The sequence below is a fragment of the Callorhinus ursinus genome, unplaced genomic scaffold, assembly GCF_003265705.2.
Source record: "Callorhinus ursinus isolate GAN/ISIS: 27379988/994484 unplaced genomic scaffold, GSC_fseal_2.0 scaffold6, whole genome shotgun sequence".
Taxonomy (NCBI): domain Eukaryota; kingdom Metazoa; phylum Chordata; class Mammalia; order Carnivora; family Otariidae; genus Callorhinus; species Callorhinus ursinus.
This window is the reverse complement of record NW_027397068.1, coordinates 54,570,087-54,591,295: the sequence shown is the minus strand read 5'-3', so window position 1 is coordinate 54,591,295 and position 21,209 is coordinate 54,570,087. Positions and strand designations below refer to the sequence as shown.

At 40.5% G+C, this 21,209-nt stretch overlaps 1 protein-coding gene across 5 annotated transcripts in view; it reads right to left on the bottom strand.

Moving 5' to 3' along the window:
- ECT2L (epithelial cell transforming 2 like) overlaps nt 1-21,209 on the bottom strand; it is a 72,713-nt gene that overhangs the window by 40,374 nt on the left and 11,130 nt on the right. For all 5 annotated transcript variants that reach the window (XM_073894002.1, XM_073894003.1, XM_073894004.1 and 2 more), the window contains exons 4-6: nt 4,054-4,216; nt 1,324-1,576; nt 318-486 (exon numbers count right to left, since the gene is read on the bottom strand). In XM_073894002.1, the coding sequence (XP_073750103.1) occupies nt 318-486; nt 1,324-1,576; nt 4,054-4,216 (585 nt within the window). The remainder of the gene's footprint in view (nt 1-317; nt 487-1,323; nt 1,577-4,053; nt 4,217-21,209) is intronic.

Here is a 21,209-nt window from a genome sequence, read left to right as displayed (position 1 = left end):
CTTGCTCCATGAAAAACATTTCTGAAAAAAAATGTTACTTTTGCTCAATAACTTTGCATAGAAAATGTACTACATCCCAGCCTCTTTGCAGGGCCGAGAATATTTGAAATGTAAAATTTGAATGTTACAGATTTCCCTCTTCAGAAAACATGTCAAAGACCACTGCTCTGGAAGATTAGAGTTATTTCTATTGCTATCTTGTAGGATATGAGCCAGATAATTATACAAGCTCCCTGCGTGTTAGCTAAATTATTCTAGAATGAATTCTTAGTATCATGGGATGGTCTCGAGCCTTCAGGAGATGGAGGTTTGCTTACCGCTTGGGCAAAGCTTCTAAGGATGCCAAAACAAGCTGTTTCTCCAAAGCTTCATGTAATCCCACTCGATCCCTCAGAGCCTGGGAGAGACGTGGCTGGCGTTTGGATTTTAACAATCTAGAGCAGCATGTTCCACTCACCCAAGGGGGTCGAACTTTGAATAACTCCTCTGAAAAACAAATAGCAGCAGGCTCCGTTGTTTACTTCACGCTTCTCTCCGCCAAGTCTACGTAGATAAAGCCATCAAAAATAAAGCTGTACAAGGGCACTATTCCAAATGGCAATAATTATAGCCCTTTTTGCAGACTCTGTTTGGATTTCTTATCCTCTCAGCACTGGGGCTCCAAGTTACCAGTCAGGTCAGGTCAGGAAACAAAGCTCAGAGAACAAGCACCTCTTTTCTTGTGGAAACCAGTTAATCAATTTATAGGCTTCACATCCATTTCTGCCCTTCTTCTTGGCTTCAAGTAATCTCCCATTTGTTATGATCTCACAGAGGGTGAGTCAGTGAAAAAAAGATGGCAGACTCAAATCACTTTTGTTGTTCTGTTGTGCACTGTGCAAATCAGAAGGCTTCGCTGAGAGAGGCTGTTATCCCTCTTCCCTTCCCATTTTTCTTCTTTTAATGCCATTCTTCCTGCTTCCAATCCCAGTTTCACTTCTCCCCTCTGTTGCTAATCCCAGTTCTTCTGTCCTAAACCTATTTATTTGCTTTTGCCTGTGTTCATAGTTACCTCTCTTTGTTTGTTTTTCATCTCATAAACCTGAGATTTACCAGAGCAATAATGGAGGCACTGATATTTGACTTTCTGTCTTTTTTTCCTATTCGTTAACTTGAAACATATAGTGGGGGGTGGGGGAAGAGCTTGCCTGGAGTATACTTTAGAGAATGCCACCCACACACTATTCCAGAAAGACCTAGCTATCCTCCTCTGTGGGAATCTGTATGTAAATCCATTTGTTTCTACAGTAGTTGGGTAAGATATCGTTTTAAAATGATACTCACTCTTACGTAGTGCAATTTTTTCCCAAATTATTTTTCTTAAGCACTTTTCTCTTTGTCTCTCCTGCAGCTCCTCATCTTCTGTTTTGGGTTCGTTCAGGGTCCCATAAATAGCAGTGGCTTCCCTAGGTATTAGCCAATCTAAGCTGGACACACAAGCAATGTAATGATGCTTCCAAGCACCATACTCATTATCTGTTGGCGTATAGGGCAGAAACCACCCAAACCTAATGCATTTAGGCATCCATAAGCAGTCCTACAGAAAAAGAAATGAGAAATATAAACTGCAAGAAATTTTTAAGGACCATTTCCTAGTAATAATGTTTCCGGGTATGCAGATAATTTTTCTTTACATTGGGATTTCTGGTGCAGCTGACTTGTTATCTAAATTTGACACTAACAAATAAGAAGCCTACCTCACTCTATACAAAAATAGTCTTTGATGACAATATATGTTATATATGAATATATGTATCAGTCATCTTTGTACATGTGCTGGCATAGCATTTGGTTAACCCTAGATTCTGAGAATTCTGCTACTAGCAACAGTGTATCAGTGTGTTTCACGCCAAACCTCCCACTGGGAACGCCTTTGGTTGAACCATATGATATTGCCAATATGCAACCAGCTTTGATATATGGAAACAGCAGATTTCATGTGGTTTAATTGAATTAAGCATCTAGACAAAATACCATAAAACAATTATTTGAAGGCATATAGAGCTACCAATGCACTAAGGGCTCATGCGACCATGAACCCAGAGAGAAGGGAAACCCAAGAGGTAAGGCCAATATCTGGCATTACTTTTCACTTCAAGGCATTTGACAGTTCCAAAGTAAAGCTCAGGCTGAGAAGCAGAGCAGAAAGTTCCGGCTGAATGACATGGAAGCTAAAAAGAATTTTAGGCATTCTCAAAAGGAAGAGAGGAAACAAATTTAAATTCAGCGCCCACTAAGGGGAAAAGCCCTAGTAATCACACCAGGCCATCCGCTGAGATCACTATCAGTGAGGGTCAGGAATTAGACAAACTCTCACAAAGACCGAAACTAGTTTTAATATCTCTCCTTCTCTGAATGGATTTAAGTGATCTATTCCTAGCCTAACCAAATGCCAGAAGCAAAAGCAAATTCTCTCGGGAGGAAGGTAACATCATCCAGAGGCTCAAAGTATTGCATCAAAATTTTATATCCAATATCTGGTACTCAATCAAAAATACCAGGCACATAAAAGGATAACAATTGTTTCTCTTTTGGTCTTTTATTATTAAGTAGAGAGAGACCCTCAGGAGAGCCATACATTACAATTGTTAGGCATGAAACTAAAAAATAAACAACCCTATAACTAATGTCTAAGAAGTTAAATATGTAGGTGAGAAATTTTGGCAAAATAATCAAATCAACATTCTAGAACTGAAAAATATAATAACTGACATTTAAAACTGAATGGACCAGTTTAAAAGCAAATTAGAATCCAGCTAAAGAGACAATTAGTAAACAAAAAGCTAGAAGCAAAATCCAAGCAGAAACACTGAAGGCCAAAAGGATGGAAAAGACACATAAGAGAATGTGAAACTTGTGGGAGATGGTGAATCAGTGTAACATGTAAGTATTGCAATGCTACGAGAAAAAGAGCGAAAATGGGGCAGAAGCAATATATAAGGAGATAGTCTGTGAGAACTTTTCAAAACTGATAGACATTAAGTCTCAGATTCAAAAATCACCAAAAAACACAAAACAGGAGACACACACACACACACACACACACACACACACACACACACACTTCTGGGTACATCATAATAAAATTGTGGAAAACAGAAGACAAGACAGAAAAAAAAGAATACTAAAAGCAGCTAGAGAAAATAAAAATATTACCATTAAAGGAACAACAATAAAACTTCTTACTTCTCAAAAAAAAAAAAAAAAGGTTATGGAAGCCAGAGAACAATAGAAAAATTTCAATGTTCTATAAAATTAATTGCCAACCTAGCATTCAAATTCCCTGTGAAAATATCCTTCAAGTATAAAGGTAAAATCAAGATATTTTCAGACAAAAAAAAGAATTTGTCAGCAGCAAGTTGCACTAGAAGAAATATTCAAGAGAATTCAAAAGGAAAATGAGCCCAAATGGAAACTCAGATATACAGGAAGATATGAAGAGCAACAGAAAAAGTAAATATGTGGTTACTTATAAGTAAATATTAACTATATCAGATAATAGTCTTGTGAGGTGTATATATATATATATATACATACATATATATATAAATTTAAATGTGTTTGTGTATTTTGTGTGTGTGTATAAAATTAAAATATTTAACAGCATTGAAACTGTGTGGGGAGGGGATTGAAGGGGAGTAGTTAGAGTTAAAGGGTCCTAAGCTCCTTGCAATATCTCAGAAGTGGTTAAAAAAAAAAAAAAGCCCTGGATGAGTGCTGTAATCTCTAATATAGCCATGAGAGAACTGCTAAATAATTTATAATTAACAATCTAAAAAACACTTAAGTACTCCAAAAGACAAAAAGAGAAATAAAACAAAACACCTGGAACAAACAAAAAATACATAGTAAAATGGTGGACTTAAGCTTAAATATATCCATACATACACAAATGTAAATAGAAAAATTACCCCAGCTAAAAGCCAAAGTTTGGGAAGGAAGCTACCCCGATTGCCACATGACAGAATACAGTGGTATCTGGGCCCTATTACTGAGAAGTGACAAGTAGTAAACCTGTTCAGTCAGAAACTTCCAGGGCCAGCTGACTTGTGCAGATGCACACAAATCTTTTGGGTTCAGAAAGGAAAAGATATAGAGAGAAATGAAGCGTGGTAACACTGTAGAGAAATCCACTTTGGCCACTTGCGTCTTTTCTGAAAACCAGTCTTGGACAAACCTAAAAAGAAAGACACAGAAATGTAGTTCAGAACACTAGTGTCTAAAACCAACAAAAAATCCAGTATAAATATTGGCCCTTGTTCTTTCTAGAATTTTCTAACTATATTAAAAAAATGAAATCCTAAATAACATAAGGCTAGATTTTTTAAAATACTGTATCTACTTTCACTGATCCATTCTAAAGAGGAAATGAATAATAAAAATATCTAAAATCCACAGGAAAAAAATCTGAAATAAAGTTATTTAAGCTCTAGGCGTGGGTTTTCTCTTTTTAACCCCAAATTCAGTAAATCAGCAAGTTCTGTCAGCTCTACAAATACTTATCCCCAAATCCAACCACCTCTCCACATCCACTGCTGTCACTCTGGGCAAAGCCTGTCCATCTCGCTCCTGCACAACTGCAACAGCCCCTCCCGATGGTCTCCCTGCTTCCGCTCCTCTTCCCAGAGCCCATTCTCTGTGTTACACAGCAGCCCAAGTGGTTTTTTTTAAAAAATGTAGATTAGATAACGTCACTCATGCAAGTAAAACCCTATGACTTCCCGGTGCAATTAGAATAAAAACTTATAGTAGCCACATCACAGTGTCAAAATATTAATTCCTTCCCCTGACATCAGCATCAAAGCAAGAATGTTCACTCTTACCACTTCAGTTTAACAGATACTGGAGGTCTTAGCCATTTCAACAAAGCAGGAAAAAAAGTAAAAAATATACATATTGGAATGGAAGCACTGAAACTGTCTCAATTCATGTATGCGGAATTTACAAAACAATGATTAAGAACAACTCAGAAATCTACAAAGCAACCGTTTAAATTGTTGAACTTATTAGTATAAAATTGTGATGATTTTCTTTTATCTTTTTCATGTTTATGGGATCGATAGCAATATTCCCTTTTTCATTCCTGATATTGGCAATTTGTGTTTTCTCTTTTTTGCTTGGTCTCTACTCATTTTCTAGTTTATTAATTTCCACTCTTCATCATTTCTTTCCTTCTACTTAGTTTGGAAGTGATTTGCTATTTTTTTCTAGTTATTTGGAAATTTAGATAATTCCTTTTAAACCCTTTTTCCCTTTTCTAATATAAGAAATTAAATGATATATTTTCCTCTAAGCTGTGCTTTAGCTGCATCCCACTCATTTAGATGTGTTGTATTTTCATTGTCATTCAATTCGAAATATTCGAATTTCCCTTGTGATTTCTTCTTTGGCCACAGGTTATTTATAAGTGAGTTAATTTCCAAATATTTTGGGATTTTCTAGATATTTTATATTTTTTAACCTCAGATTTTATTGCATTGTTGTTAAAAACTATTCTTAATTAGATTTTAACAGTTTTGAAATGTACTGAGTCTTATTTTTTGGACTAGGAAATTATGTATCTTGGTAAAAATTATTTTGCTCATAAAAAAACATATATTTGGAAGTTGTTGGGTTTAGTTCTCTGTAAATGTTAAGTCAACGTGGTTGAAAAGATTGCTCAGCTCTATATTCTTACTGATTTTTTGTTTGATTGTTCTATTATAATTCAGTCAGTTTTGTTTCATGTAATTTAAAACTCTATTATTTGGTACATATATATGTATAATTGTTATGACTTCTTGATGAATTGATCCTTTTCTCTTTAGAAGATGTCCCTCCCTATCTTTCTGGTAATATTCCTTGTCTTGAAGTCCATTTTTTCTGATATTAATATTGTCATCCTACTTTTATATGCTTAGTATTTGTATGGTATATTTTCTCCTATCCTTAGACTTTTAACCAATCGATATCTTTATATTTACAATGTATCCTTTGTGGTCAGTATACAGTTAGATCTTGGTTTTTGTTTTTGTTTTAAAGCTCATTTGACCATCACTGCCTTTTATTTGAGGGTTTAGTCCACTTATATTTAATATAATTATTGATAATGGTTGAATCCAGGTCTTGGTTTTGTTACCAGTTTTTTGTTTTTGCCATTTGTTTTATGAAAATTTATTCTTCCTCTCCCACTTGGTTTGAGATAATGAATTTTTTGTATTCCATTTCAATTCCTTTATTGGCTTTTTGGTTTTTTGTTTTGTTTTGTTTTTTAAGATTTTTTATTTATTTATTTGGCAGAGAGATAGAGAGAGAGAACAAGTAGGTAGAGAGGCAGGCAGAGGGAGAGGGAGAAGCAGGCTCCCCGCCAAGCAGGGAGCCCGATGCAGGGCTCAATCCCAGGACCCCGAGATCATGACCTGAGCCAAAGGCAGACGCTTAATGACTGAGCCACCCAGGCACCCCTCCTTTATTGGCTTTTAAGCATACCTCTTGCATTATGCAATTAAGTTGTTGCTAGGAAGTGCAACATGCACCTTAGCAGTTCATAGTCTATTTAGAGTGAATATTCATATAAAATTAGAGAACAGTGCAATGGTATATTTTTTGCCATCCTTTATGCTTTTGTCACAATACTGCACCTACTTATAAGCCTCATAGTACAATGGTTTTGCTTTAAACAGTCATATATCTTTAAAATAACTTTAAAATTTTATGTTTTTCCACACATTACCATTTCCTTGTAAATCCAAGTTTCCATCTGGTATCAATTTCCTTAGCCTGAAGAATTTCTTTTAGCATTTCTTTACTGCACATCTTCTGACAACAAATTTTATCAGTTTCCTTTTATCTGAAAATATCTTTATTTCACCTTAATATCTGTAGTACTATTATGACATGCATTAATCAATTTTAATAATTCTCACCTTGTAGCCAGTCTGGTTTTTGCTACATCGTCTTCTCCACCTCCTCGGCCTCCTCCCCCCACCCCCGTCCTCCTTCCTCCTGCACTCCCATTTTATTTTAAAGCAAATCTAACACATCATATCACTGCATTCATCCCACCCGCTTAGATGTGTTGTATTTTCATTATTATTCAGTTTGAAATATTCCAATTTCCTTTGTGATTTCTTCTTTGATAATTCAGTGTGTCTCAACAATGAGCATTTTTAAAAAACATATACTATAACCATCATCATGCCTAAACAAATTCAACAATAATTTCTTAATGTGATATCTATTTTAAAATTTTTTAAAGATTTATTTATTTATTTTGAAAGAGAGGGCAAGAGAGAGCATGTGCACATAGGGGGAGGAGCAGAGGGAGAGGGGAAGCATACTCCCCACTGAGCATGGAGGCCGACTTGTGGCACCATTTCACCAATCAGAGACCACAACCTGAGCCAAAACCAAGATTCGGTTGCTCAGCTGCTCAACTGACTGAGCCACTGAGGACCTGCTGAGATATCTATTTTAAAAACTTTTTAAAAATATGGCATCCATTAAGAAAACCTTTTTTTAAAGATTTTATTTATTTGAGAGAGAGAGAGAGAGAGAGAGAGAGAGTGTGAGCAGGCAGGAGGGGTAGAGGGAGAAGCAAGTTCCCCACTGAGCAAGGAGCCAGACGCCGGGCTCGATCCCAGGACCCTGGGATCATGACCTGAGCCGAAGGCAGATGCTTAACCGGCTGAGCCACCCAGGTGCCCCCATTAAGAAAACTTCTTACATTACCCTGCATATGTCACCTAAGCACAAATCGATCTTGAATGAATAAAAAATCCAAGACTCCACCAAAATGATCATCTTGGGGGTCATATAGGTCTTAGAGCAAAGGGACATTTTATGGCCCATGAAAGACACACTGCTGGCCCTGTAGTCACCAACTACAAAAAAAGAGACACTTAATACCTGATTGCCCTCTTTAGATATTGGCAATAAACATCTGTTATAGTCCCAAACCACCAAATAAGTCATCATATTTGAATAAGAATCACCAGAACAAAAAAGTCTGGAAGTAATCCATGTGTTGGTTAAGTCAAACTCTTCCCTGGAACCGCTACTTTCCTCCAAACTCAGTAAAATTACAGAGGTTTGTGGCCAGTCTCACAGCTGGTTGGAAACTTTGGCCATAAGTATTTACCAAAACTCCTTTATCTCAAGCCATTGGGACTACAGAACTATTTGTCACTGCTAAGTGACTACTGTTGCCCTATTACTAGGTCCTAATGAACGCTGATAAACTCACGGAAAGAAAAGCCATGTCTCTGAATAGCTCTCATTCTGCAATGTGTCTTCTCTGACTTTCTCTGACCTCTAAATGCATAACCTAAATTCCCACAGGTGGGGCAATCCCCAGAAAGTTCCAATGTGAAATGAAAATGACACCTCCAATTAGGGACAAAAAAGAGTTTGGTTACCTTCATAAACACCCATGAGCTGAACACCCATGAGACCCAGAGACAGTCTTCACCACTAATTTACCCAAACTGCTGGCCTAACTGGGGCCTCATCTATAAATCTTGGGAGAAGGAAAAATTATATCTTGCAACAGAACACCAATTAATAATACATGTAGCAGCAATTAAGAAGTTAGAAAATGAGCACTTGGCAGCTATCACAGTAATAATTATGTCAGAAGAGAGCCATGAATGGAGACTAAAACTAGTGGATGAAAATATGATAAGGAACAGGGTATTTCCATAAATTCCAATACTTTTAAATTAATTTAAAATTAATCAAAGTCTTTTTAGTTACTTATTAATTATTAACAAAATAATAATGAATCATCTTAACCAAATGATAAGTCAACAACATGAGCCATGGGACTAATCAACATAGTATGCCCTCAGTGTGATCTGCTGAAAACACACTGTGCCTTCTGTGTTATTCCTGACGAGAACGCATAACCTGAACGCAATCTTAAGGACGTATCAGCCAACCACAAACTGAAGGTCATTCAACAAAGTAGGTCTGTACTCTTCAAAAGTGTTAAGTAACAAAAGACAAGGAAAAACTTAGGAACATCGAGGTGGATATAGAGACATGAAACTAAATACAATAGGCGACCCCGGATTGGATTCTGGACTGGGAAAGAAAGGATGATTATAAAGGACGTTGTTGGAATGATCAGGAATACTCAAATGGAGTCCATGGATTAGATCATAGTACTGTATCAATGCTGATTTATTGATATTGGGGTTGTACTTTGATTTTTCAGCAGAATGTCCTTGTTTTTTTTTTTTTCGGAAACACATACTGAGATGCTTAGGGTTAATGGGGCATCATGTTTGCAACATCTTCTCCTATGATTCAGAATAACAAGGCAAAAATGGTAAAGTGTCAACAGTTGAGGAATCCAAGTGAAAAGTATAAAGGAATTATTTGCACTATTTTTGGAATGTTTATACAAGTTAAAATTTATTGCAAAATAAAAAGGGTTTTGTTTTGCTTTTTTGTTTTTAAAGAAAAGGCTACCTGCTTCGTTTGCAAGGTTCAATGACTGCCTATTATTTTGTTTGTTTCTACTCCACTGACTTTATTTTAGGTCACTGCTCTTTCTTGATCCCTGTTCCATGCAGCTTTATCACAACCTGAGATAAAACAGAGTGGTTTAAAATGAACCTATTGGATCTCACTCATTTGTGGAATTTAAGAAAGAAAACAGGGGCACCTGGGTGGTGCAGTCAGTTAAGTGTCTGACTCTTGGTTTCTGCTTGGGTCGAGGTCTCAGGGTTGTGGGATCAAGCCCTACATTGGGCTTCACACTCAGCACAGTCTGCTTGGGTTTCCCTCTCCCTTTTCCTCTCCCTGTGCCTCTCCCCCCACTTTCTCTCTCTAAAATAAAAAAAAAGAAAGAAAGAAAACAGATGAACATATGGGAAGGGGGAGAAGAAAAAAAGGAGAGAGGGAGTGACTCTTAAGGATAAGTGACTCTTAAGGATAGAGAACAAACCAAGGGTTGATGGAAGGAGGCGTGAGGGATGGGTTAGATGGGGGATGGGTATTAAGGAGGGCACTTGTGATGAGCACTGGGTGTTGTATGTAAGAGACGAATCACTGAATTCTACTCCAGAAACAAATATTGGGCTGTATGTTAACAAAATTTAAATAAAAACAAATAAATAAAATGAATCTGTTGAAAAAAAAATAAAATGAAATGAACCTGTTGGCATGCAGTCGGTGGAAACTGTGTGTGTGTGTGTGTGTGTGTGTGTGTGTGTGTGTGTGTGTGTGTAAGAGGAGGGCAAAGAATGGAGTTGTGTATGTACTGGCGGCATATAGTAGCCACAGACAAAAGTGTCACAAGGGGATCCTCTCATTGTTAATAGATTAACATTCAAACTGAATGAGGCTATGACACCAAGAACAGTTAATCCCAGTGGATCCCTGACCTAACCCCCCAGGGTCCCAGGCAGGCTTCTCAATCCTTTCACTGGCCCTTGGGGGACAATATGCTCCCATTTAGAATTATAAAACAGATCCATCAAATAAGGTGCAAAACAAAAAGGTTTTCTGCCTCTTTTTCAAGGATGGGTGTCAGTATCTTGAGTTTTCATTCCCATCCCACAGCATCTACTGTTCCATCCCAGCCAAGCAAAGGAGAAAAACTAAATCTGAGTTACTTCTTATTTATTTAATTTTTAAAGGATCTTATTTTTAAGCAATCTGTACACCCAGCATGGGGCCCAAACTCAACAACCCCGAGATCAACAGTCATAGACTCTACCACCTGAGCCAGCCAGCCACTCCAAGAATACTTCTTAACCGGACCTCAGTTATACATGTTTTATATTTGTTCCTCGTCTGCACTGCTACAGGGACACACTCAAGTATAATGAATCTTACGCAAGAAAGAAGGAAAATGCTTCAGTCACATAAAAAAAAAAAAAAAAAATCCGTACCCAAGCAACAGAACTAGGGTAGTTTGCCGTAATGACATTGTGGCTCATTGCATTTTAGTTAATGTTACAAAGTAAGAAATCCGTGAAGAGAAATAAAAACATGTAAGGAGACAATGAACAAAATGTGCTTTGCTCCTTTATTGTGACAAGGACAGCCTCATTTAAATAATTCATGCACTACTTTGCAGTGTGCTACTGAATGTATAATGTGTACTTTGCAAAAATAACAAGGCTTAGTAATACGGAACTTGAATCTAATTCTCGGCTCTTAAATTTCTGATAAGAACTAGAAAGAAGCTCCCCAAATTGTGATGAAAATGACCCGGAGGAGAGCTTGCAGAGGTGGCCTGGAGAGGGGCCAGTCGAGTCGGCAGAGGTCCCTGCTTTCTTGTCACCTGGGCAGCCCCCGTGGTCTTGCCTGGCGGCTTTACACACACTGCCTGGCGTGGCCGGTGCCTGAAGTGGGTGGGTTTCCACACAGATGCTAGTGTCGCACAGAATAATGACTAGGTTTGGGGTATAAAGCAAGTGGAGAACAATGTGCTGAAGTCTTCAGTGAAGGAGAGAGCAAAGCTGGGTGGGGGAAAGCAACAAGGAAGGGTGATTGAAGGGTGTCTTTAAAAAGATTTTAAAATAATTTCTATGTTCTGATTCATCGTTACATGGATGCACATAAGCATAAAAAAGTAGAAGTTTCTATCTGGGTGGTGCGATTATGGGTGATTGGTATTTTCCTCTTTTTGCCTATTCACATTTTCCAGTGCTTCCACAAAAGCCTGGTATTATTACTGAATAGATAGAGAAGGCCCCAGGCTTCCACATGTGTCATCCCAGCCAGGTGGCTCACTCTTTCTCCAAGTCTCTGCTTGTCTGACCTCCTAGGCATCCTTCAGACTCCAGCCTAAATGTCAGATCCTCAGGGAAGGCGGTGGCCCTGATCCCCTGGACTGGGTGTGGTCGCCTTACTTTCACTTTGTCGCTTCATTGTTGAGTTCGGGCACAATCGTAGCTATTTATTTGATATCTATTAGAGCTGGCCAGGACTGCTCGGATTATGGGAAATAAAGGATAATATGTGTACACAGACTTGTCATTGTTATAAAAGTGCTGTATGACTTCCCATGTATGATCCATACGGTAAAACTTATGGCCAGTGAAGCAATATGGTGCCGGGGAAGGAGCAAGAAATTGTATCTGGAACCAACGTGGTAGATCAGTTATGTGGCTAGTGCAAAGCTATTTTTGCAGCAATATAGGTGACCATATAAGGTAATGATAGTGAAATTTTTGGGGTACTGACAGAATCCCTCCACCTCCCCACCAGGCTGACTGGTCCTGTTGCCCAAGTACCTGCCTATAGGAGGGGCTACCACGACTCCCCCAGCTCTGCCTCCTTCTTCTCTTCTCCTGTCCCTTGCTGAAACCTGTATCCTTCACACCCCATGTGCACTATAATGTAATCTGAGCGTGAGTTTTGTGTTTCCATTCTTGCTGACCCTCAGGCTCAATCCGTTTTGGGGCTCACTCCACTATTTACAGTCTTTCTCACCCACTGGGCTACAAGCTGTGTGAAAGAAGGCATGGTGGCTGGCTTGTTTGCTGCCCTGTCCCCAGCACCTGGTATGGGGCTTCTAACTCGGCGGGGGTGAAATAAATGTGTGTAAGTTAGAATGAAGAATGAAAAAAAAATAATAAAAATAAGATTTCACTGCTTATATTAAATTTCTGTTCATTCTAACGATTACCACCGCCGTAGTGGCCCAAAGCAGTACACATTTATTTTCCCAGAGTTCTGGAGGTCAGAAGTCGGAAGCCAGTTACACTGGGCTAGGTGTGGGCAGGGCTGGCTCCCTCTGGAGGCTTGGAGGGCAGAATCTGCCTCCTTGTCCCTTTCAGGTTCTAGAAGCTGCCTGCCCTCCTCGGCTCATGGCCCCTTCTTCCATCTTCAAAGCCAGTAGCACAGCATCTTCACATGGCCCCATCTCTCCCACTGCTCCCGACATCACGTTGTCTCCTGACTGTCGTGCCTCTTGCATCCCTTTTAAGGACCGTTGTGATTGTGCTGAGCCCCAGTGACGCAGGATAATGTCCCCATCTCAAAATCCTTAATCACATCTGCAAAATGCCTTTGCCCCGTAAGGTAGCATCTGCAGTTTGCAGGGATGAGGGCATGGGCATGTGTGGAGGCTACTAGTGAGTCTACCGCACTGCTCTGACTTCTGAGACATGGAAACACTCCCAAATATTTACAGTGGTGCTACATTGTGCTGTCAAATAGCCAGGGAGAGGCCCCGACATTCCTATTTTAGGACAAGGTTTGTTCCACCAAAGTATGAACTTCAGAGGGCAGGAACCTTTTACACTCTGTTTAGTGTTGAGTCCCAGGCCCCCCGAATTGTGCTTGGCACATGGTAGGCCCTCAGCCAACATTTGCTGAATGCTGGGTGAACAGACAGCACTTTTATGACACCCATTATTTACTTCCCCTTCTTTAGGTAAAATAACCTCACTTTCTACATGGTGGTCCATGTGGTTCTATAGACGATGACTCTATCCCTGGCTCCAAAAAAGCATATGATCAAGGCTGATTCAGTTCATCTGGGTCAATCTCCTGGCCACAGCGATTGGCAGAAGTGGGCATGGACCGAGACTAGTCCAACCAGAATGAAGCTCAAAGAAATTATTTTTATTTCTGTACACAACTGAGGAGACATAATGATGAAGCCATGACTGCCAAAGGCAGTCAGAATAGAAGAACAGAAAGAATCAAGCCATGGGCTTTATTACTGAACCTCAGAATTGAGCTTCAACTGCTGCCAAACCTACTCTGGATTTTTCAATTATATAAGAGGGAAACATTTCCTTTATTATGTGTGTTAAGCTTAGGGTTACTTACAATGATACATTTGAAAACCACCACACATCAGTGCCAGAGAAAGATGAAAAAGGCATCTACAGAAACTGAGCAGGGACTTCTGTTTCACTGAGAAGAGAAGGATCAGGGCACACGCAGTCTGTGCTCCTGCCTCCGAGAAAGAGTAGAATCAAGTGGTGGAAGAAGCCCTGGGGCCTTCAGGTCACCCAGGCCTTGTGTCTTGCCCTTAGCCGTGTACCACATCACTCTGGGAATGGAGGAAAAAACCACTTTTCCAGCCCCATCCTGATGGGTTGAGCCAAAAGCTCTCTGGGTGGGGCTCAGAGTCTGTGTTTTTACAAATTCCAAGTGATTCTAATGGGCCCAGCCCTTCTCAGCGTTGGTGAATTTGGCTTCACAAGGCAGCAGATCTTGATGCTCAGGCCAAGTCAAGTACAAAGCATTGAATGTATGTACGGTGGTCTTAGGAGTAGGTAGAGCTCCTTTTTGAGGCCCTGAGCTAATTAAATACTGAGACCGCTGCATGAGAGTCTAATAGCTCTCTCCTGTGTGTAAAGAACATCAGCTGACTGCTAAATGCATTTTGTTTTTCTAAATGTAGCTGATTCGCAGCTAAATTCTGGAGAGTTGGTATGATCAGAGAAGGTACGACTAGATAGAGAGACCATTTGAAACCCATTTATCTTCCTTTCACTTAAGCAATGAGGAGAATCAGGGCAGCTCCAGGGTTAGTGAATTCAAGGACTCAGTGATGTCATCAAGGGCCAGGGATCTTGCGTACTTTCACTTTGCCTCCTCCGTAGTTTGCTCTGGTCCTTAGGCTTGTCCCCTGAGGTGATTTCCAAATGACTCCTGTGAGGATTGATCTTCATAGAACAGAAATCCGAGGATGAAATAGGGCACGTCCCTTCCTCGAGCCCCTATTTAAGTCCCTTTGAGAGTGAAGAAAACTCTCCCAGAAGCTCTCTAGTGGCCACTCTCTATGTCCCCTTGGGCAGAATTAGTATCTACATGCCCTTTCGTAATCCAGACACCACCAAGGGGGTGGAATCATGATGATCCTGTCCAAGCCTGACTCACCCTTGGTAGGGCAGTGACAAGCCCTCTCTGAGACACATTCTGCCTGGGGGAAAAGGGCTTCTGTCAGGAACATGGAGAAGAGACAGGGAATGGTGTGGGCAGGTGGGTAATCAACAGTGTGCCCACTAAACAGGCACTGAAGAAAGAAAAAGAAAGATCTACCTAGCTGCCTAAGCGTCCGATCTACCCAACCTTTACAGATGCCTGCCCCCTTTACTTCAGAGCCCTTATTTGTCTCTGTCTTTGCTCCCCTTTACCCTTGAGATACGACTTGCAGGTATTTCTTAAATGGGTAAATGTGGTTTTACTATCTGGTGGTGTAACTCTTACTCTTTTTTTCTTTATATGTATACTTTTCTTAGGGGTTGCTCTCCATTTTCTTTCCTGGATTAGCTTTAGAATCCATTTCCCAAGGTCCATAAAAATATCCTATTTGGGAATTTATACTAGGAGGTTAATTTAGAGAGAATTGGCATCTTTAAACATGGCACATCTACCTATTCAGGGTTGTTGTTGTTTTTAACTATCCTTTAACACAAACTTATAATTTCCTTTGTAAAGGTCTTGCACTTCTCTTTTTAGTTTTATGCAACAGACATAGGGAAGCAGAGCTGAGAGAAGGCAGGGTGGGCAGAGGGACGCAGGCAGGCCCGCCACCCTGGGGAACATTGTTTGAATCCAAGGATCTAGCCCGGACTGAAGCTAGACAAATCTTAAGTCAATACATTCCCATTTCTTCTTACGCTGGTTTGAATTCCATTCCTGTTATTTGCACTTGAAAGCATTCTGACCATGACATCAAAAGTAATACACGGAGGGAACAGGAGGAGAGATGACCAACACCCACTGAATGTTTACTGTGCATTCTACTTCTGCTTCTACCTGTCACCCTCTGGACATTTATTTCCTAAAGAGATTCTTAAATACAGAACAGAGATAAATGTTCTTTTAAAACCTTTCTCCATTTTCCAGTGATGTACCTGTGAATTTGACTCCTCCTATGCAGAGAAGTCGTGGTAGCTAAAAGGGTTCTTGGTAGCCGAGGAAGCTAATATCATGTACTTTATAAATGGCTGGTGGTCTTAATTAGCAGGGCCACTGCATTTGGGCAGTTGTGCAATGAACAACTTCAAGAGGGGCCATTGACACAGATGAGAGTGTGACACGCCACCCTTGGGTATTGTCACTGTGCATAATTCCTTTTGGAATTGTTTTATAGAAGTCTCAAGTCAATTAATTAACATAAAGTCTTGAATGAAGCAAAATATCAGTAATCTCCCATATTCGGGAACTTGTAATATCTTGAAAAGTTTCTTCCTCCCAGAGAGCTACACATGAAAATTTTTTTTCCAATTTTTTTTTTGTTATTCTTGTCATTAGGAGTACTTTAGACATCATCCATCCGACAAGCATTTACTGGGTCGCTATAAGTCCCTGCTATGGTTCTAAGAGTTAGGGACACAAGGAATCACCAGAAAAATTCTTGCCCTCACGGAGCAGGAGTATAGTGGAACAGACAGAAAATCAAGTACTGTACAGCACAGAATGTGGGTGGCGTGAAGTGCTGGAAAGACAAGTTAAACATTATAAAGTGTGGCACCATCACTGTAGAGAATGGTATCACCTTCAAAATGGGAAGTGAGACTCTCAAGTGCACAGGCTCTGCCTAGCATAAGCCAGTGACCTTCCCACCATCCACTCTCCCTCTGTCCCCATCCCCACCCAATAAAACAGCTCTGGGCTTTGGGTTCCTCCTTTTCTTTTAAACTCAAGGATGAACTTCGCTTCATCCACCTCTAAATAAACTGCCCCAATGACAAACTATGGTTGTCCGTGACCTTCTGATCTGTGTGAAAGGACAGAAGCATGTCCAAAATACGGACAGGGCTGAGGGAGGGAAGAGTCAGGATGACCCAGATTTCCAGACTCGTCTTGAATATTTAGGAACCCAGGGTGCGTTCGAATACGCCCCTCTGCAGTCCGCTGCCTCCACACGGAGATACTCCCTTTTCAAGTGGGTGCTCGGGAACTCAGCGTAATGTAGCTGCTCTGTATTCAAAATTAGCCCAGAGGTATATGGTCTCTGAAAAATGTGTACACCAGATTTCCTCACCGTTCACAAACGAGATAGACATCCTCCCCTGAGCTCTCCCCGGGGCTGCTTGGAAAGAGTGGCTGGGGATTCTCTCTTAAGTGTACATCGATCGGTAGATTTTCCTGCCCCCCCCCCCATTTCTAGTTGGCTCTGATGGAGACAGATGACAAGAGCTAATCCTTCACGGTTCCATGAACTCCCTCTCCCCAGACACACACACACACACACACACACACACACGCAGACAAACCATCTGTGTCTCGGGATTACAGTTGCATGAATGTTGCCCCAGGGACCCACCAGGGAAAGCTACAGGTTTGAACAGCTCCAGCCCTGGAATCAAAGGCCTTCGTGGGGGGCGTTGCCTGTTGCTGGGCCCAGGCAGTTTGAAACCAGTCCCACCAGTGTGGCTAGGAGACCGACGCAAACTCCTCATGGGTTTCTCGGAGTGACACAGAAACAGCCCAGTTTCCTTTAGGGAGTCAGGAGAAGTCAGCTGGGTCAAGGGGCAGGGGGATGACACTAGTGGAATCATTTAGACATGTGGCCATATAAGCATAATGTGCGGGGGGAAATGCCACCATAGACGTTTGTAAAAATTTCCGGGAGTGAAAGACGTACAGAGAAGCCTTCCTAGGAGAGGGCCCATCAAAGTCAAGGTGAGGAAGAGCTTGCCAGAGCTATGGTTTAAGAAGCTGAACCCTTGAAAAATGTCTTAAATATCATAAAACCCCATTTAAGAAATCTTAAAGCTTTGTATTCTATCATTCAATAAACTTTACTAGTGCTCATTAAACCTTGCTTTGCTGCCCACCAAAATAATAATAATAATAATAATAAATTTAAAAAATAAATCTTAACAATATGGGATATAAGGACAAAGACAAAAATCTTGGATACTGGAACATATCTCATGGAGATTAAGAAGAAACCTTCAAAGAAAACTGTGACAACACAGTCCCAACCAAACCACAATATCCTAGTTAAGCTTTGTAGCTATAACTGCCTGAATTAAAATGAAATTATTCAGAAGTTATAAGACAAAACATCTAAACAATGACTTCTCTGCCTTGAAAACACAGATTGCACAGATACAGTCTAGCTTAGATAGAAAGATTTCAGACGTTCGAGTAACGCTGAATTCTCTCCTGTATTCACCTGCTTATTCAGGGGTGGAGGAACAGGGACTACAGGAACAAACAGGTTTCAAAAGAAATGTTTAATAATGAAAAGTTGATTGCACTGTCACTATTTGACCCAGCAATTCCAGTCCTGGGTATAGACCTAAAAGAAAGACATCCATACAGCAAAACCTATACACACAGATGTTCGTAGCGGCATTATTCACAGTGGCCAAAATGTGGAAACAACCCAAATGCCCATCAACTTAGGAATGGATAAGTGAAATATGGTATATCCATACCATGGACTATTACTTAACAATAAAGAAGAAAGAAGTGCTAATACATGCTACAAAATGGATGAACCTTGAGAACATTGTTTTAAAAAAAAGGAAAGCACAGGCCCCAAATGGTGTCACTTAGACCGAGCTGCCAAACTGGGCTTAATACCCAATCTAATTGCAGTTTCAACCTCCCCCACAAATGGGGCCTTAACCGGTCAGTCAGGAACATTTTTCTTTCCATCTCACCCGGGTCCTCTCCATCCCCCAAAGAAAGATGAGGGCATCTGCATGATACGGCACGTTGCTTTTTCCCCTAGCCAACAGCCTTGTTTGGAACAATCCTTTTCTTTTGCTAACTTTCTTGCTCCACCCTCCACCCATAAACACTTTCCTTCCATTTTGTTTTGTATAACTTCTCAGAGTGCAGCTGTACTTGCTAGATGGGGTGTTTCCCGATTCATGAACGATTTATTTATTTATTTAATAACAATGTTCATTGCACATTTTTTATGAAGGCTTTAGATACTTGAGAACATTTTTTTAAAGATTTGATTTATTTTTGGAAGCGAGAGAAGAGAGCACGAGCAGGGGGGAGGAGCAGAGGGAGAGAAAGAAGCAAACTTCCTGCGGCGCAGGGAGCCTGATGCAGGGCTTGATCCCAGGACCCTGAGAGCATGACCTGAGCCAAAGGCAGACATCTCACCAACTGAGCCACCCAGGTGCCCTCATGAACCATTTAATAAAGCCAATTCGATCTTTACATGTACTTGGTTGCCTTTTGTTATTTAACGAAATTATAATACATGAGACAAGCCAGTCACAAAAGACCACATACTGTAAGACTGCATTTATTTGAAAAGTCCGGAAAAGGCGAATTTATAGAAACAGAAAGTAGATTAGAGGTTACCCAGTGCTGGGGATGGAGATGCGGAGTTACATCTAATGGGTAGCGGGTTTCTTTTTGGGGTGATGAAAATGTTCTAAACTTAGATTGTGGTAATAGTTGCGCAGTTCTGTAAATACCACTAACTTTGTATCTTTTAGATGATGAATATTACTGTACGTGAATTATATCTCAATAAAGGTGTTTAAAAGAAATTTGATTGCACTAACTTTAAAAAATAAAATGAGTTGGGCTTTTAGATTTAATCAAAATCAAGCACAACTCAAATTGGATTAGACTATCAGTAAATGGTTTCTGTAAATGTTGGCAGGAGAGAAGACATGGCTGACTCAAAGAGATGGAGAGGAAGTAGTAGAAGAAAGACTTAATCCAGACTTGGCAGAATGAACGAATTGATGTTCAACAACAAACCACCACTAGAAATTAGAGCTGGGTTCAGGATGCCAGCTCTAGAGACCAGAAATTGACATACAACTTCTACAGGCATCGGTCCAGACTATGGAATAATAGCTTCATGCAACTACAGTGTACAACCCTCTGCAGACATAGCTGCTACAGAACAAAGCGAGGTAATTCCACTGAACGGGTTAGTTCCATATCCTTGTGCCACAGTAAGAATTCAGGTACCAGACAAAGGATACAATTTCCAGTGACAAAAATGTCAGGCCCAATGTTAATGAGCCTCAAAATAGACCACAAGATCTCTAATGACCTCCAGTGGTTACAGCTAAAATTGCGTGGTTTATGATACCTGAGACTAGAACATGATGTACCACAAGCAATTATGGATGTGGGTTTTGGTCTGTTATTTTATCTTAAAAGCTGTAAAGTTGGAGTAAAAGGAAACCTAGCCAGTGACTACTATAAAAAGTTCCCTTCCCTGATTTTTAAGCATTGACGAAAGAGCCTATTTTTCGGTGGCCTGTGTTTGCAGCCTCTTTCAACACAGCCAGGAAGGTGTGTCTCCCTCCAGTGACTTGGTGACTCCATCAGCGGCAGTCTCTTAACAACCCACCATGCACCCCCGGATGCAGGAGAAAGCAGACACGGGAGAAGGTGAGCAAGCAGGTAGGAGAGATGAAACGGCTGATTGAAAGAGACGGGAGAGAGGAAGTGTGAGAAAGAGTGGAAGGCAGGTATTGCCAACTAAAATAAGCCAATTTTGTTTTGCACAACTCCTGATACTTTCTGGAAGTTACCGAAGAAGTTTAATGGTTAGCCTCTCCCAACAACCTCACTACCAGGTTGCAGTGAAAACAACTAACCCCAAATGATGCCATACCTTGAGTTTCCCTAAACAAACCTAGCCAACAAGCCCCAACCACATTCATACAGTCTCCTCCGTGGGCTTGATGAAGTCCCAGCTCTCTGTCTGGGCGAAAGGTTTACTCAGTTGAGAAAGTACAGTGTTCCAGAAAGGGGATTCTACTGTTACCCTCCTTGAGAGCCTCAGGCTACCCAGTCTGGGGAGACTGACAACGCCATTTGCTTGGGGATAAAGCCTTATACAAGCACCTGCTACAGGGCTGGCTGGATTCTTCAACCAGGTCCAGGCATGTTGGAGGGCTCTCTGAAACATTTTCCGTCCCACGTCTGAATAGCTTTAATTTTACCAAAGAGAGTGCCTTTCTAACATTCATCTGACACATGAACGAGTTACTGGCTGTTCTGATAATAACTAATGTCTGAAATTTGCTATGCTCATTAGCAAAGTATCTTGTAACAATTGAGACATTGTGACCTTTCCAACACAATGCTAGCTAACCACCCTTGGAGTATTAATTCGTGATCAAAACACTAGCTGTTCTTTTTTTTTTTTTTTTTTTTTTTTTTTTTTTTTAGAGAGAGAAACAAGGGGGGGGGGGAAAAAAAGAGGGGGGGGGGGGGGGGGGGAAGGAGGGCTCCCCCCGAGGGAGGCACGCCCGGGGTCC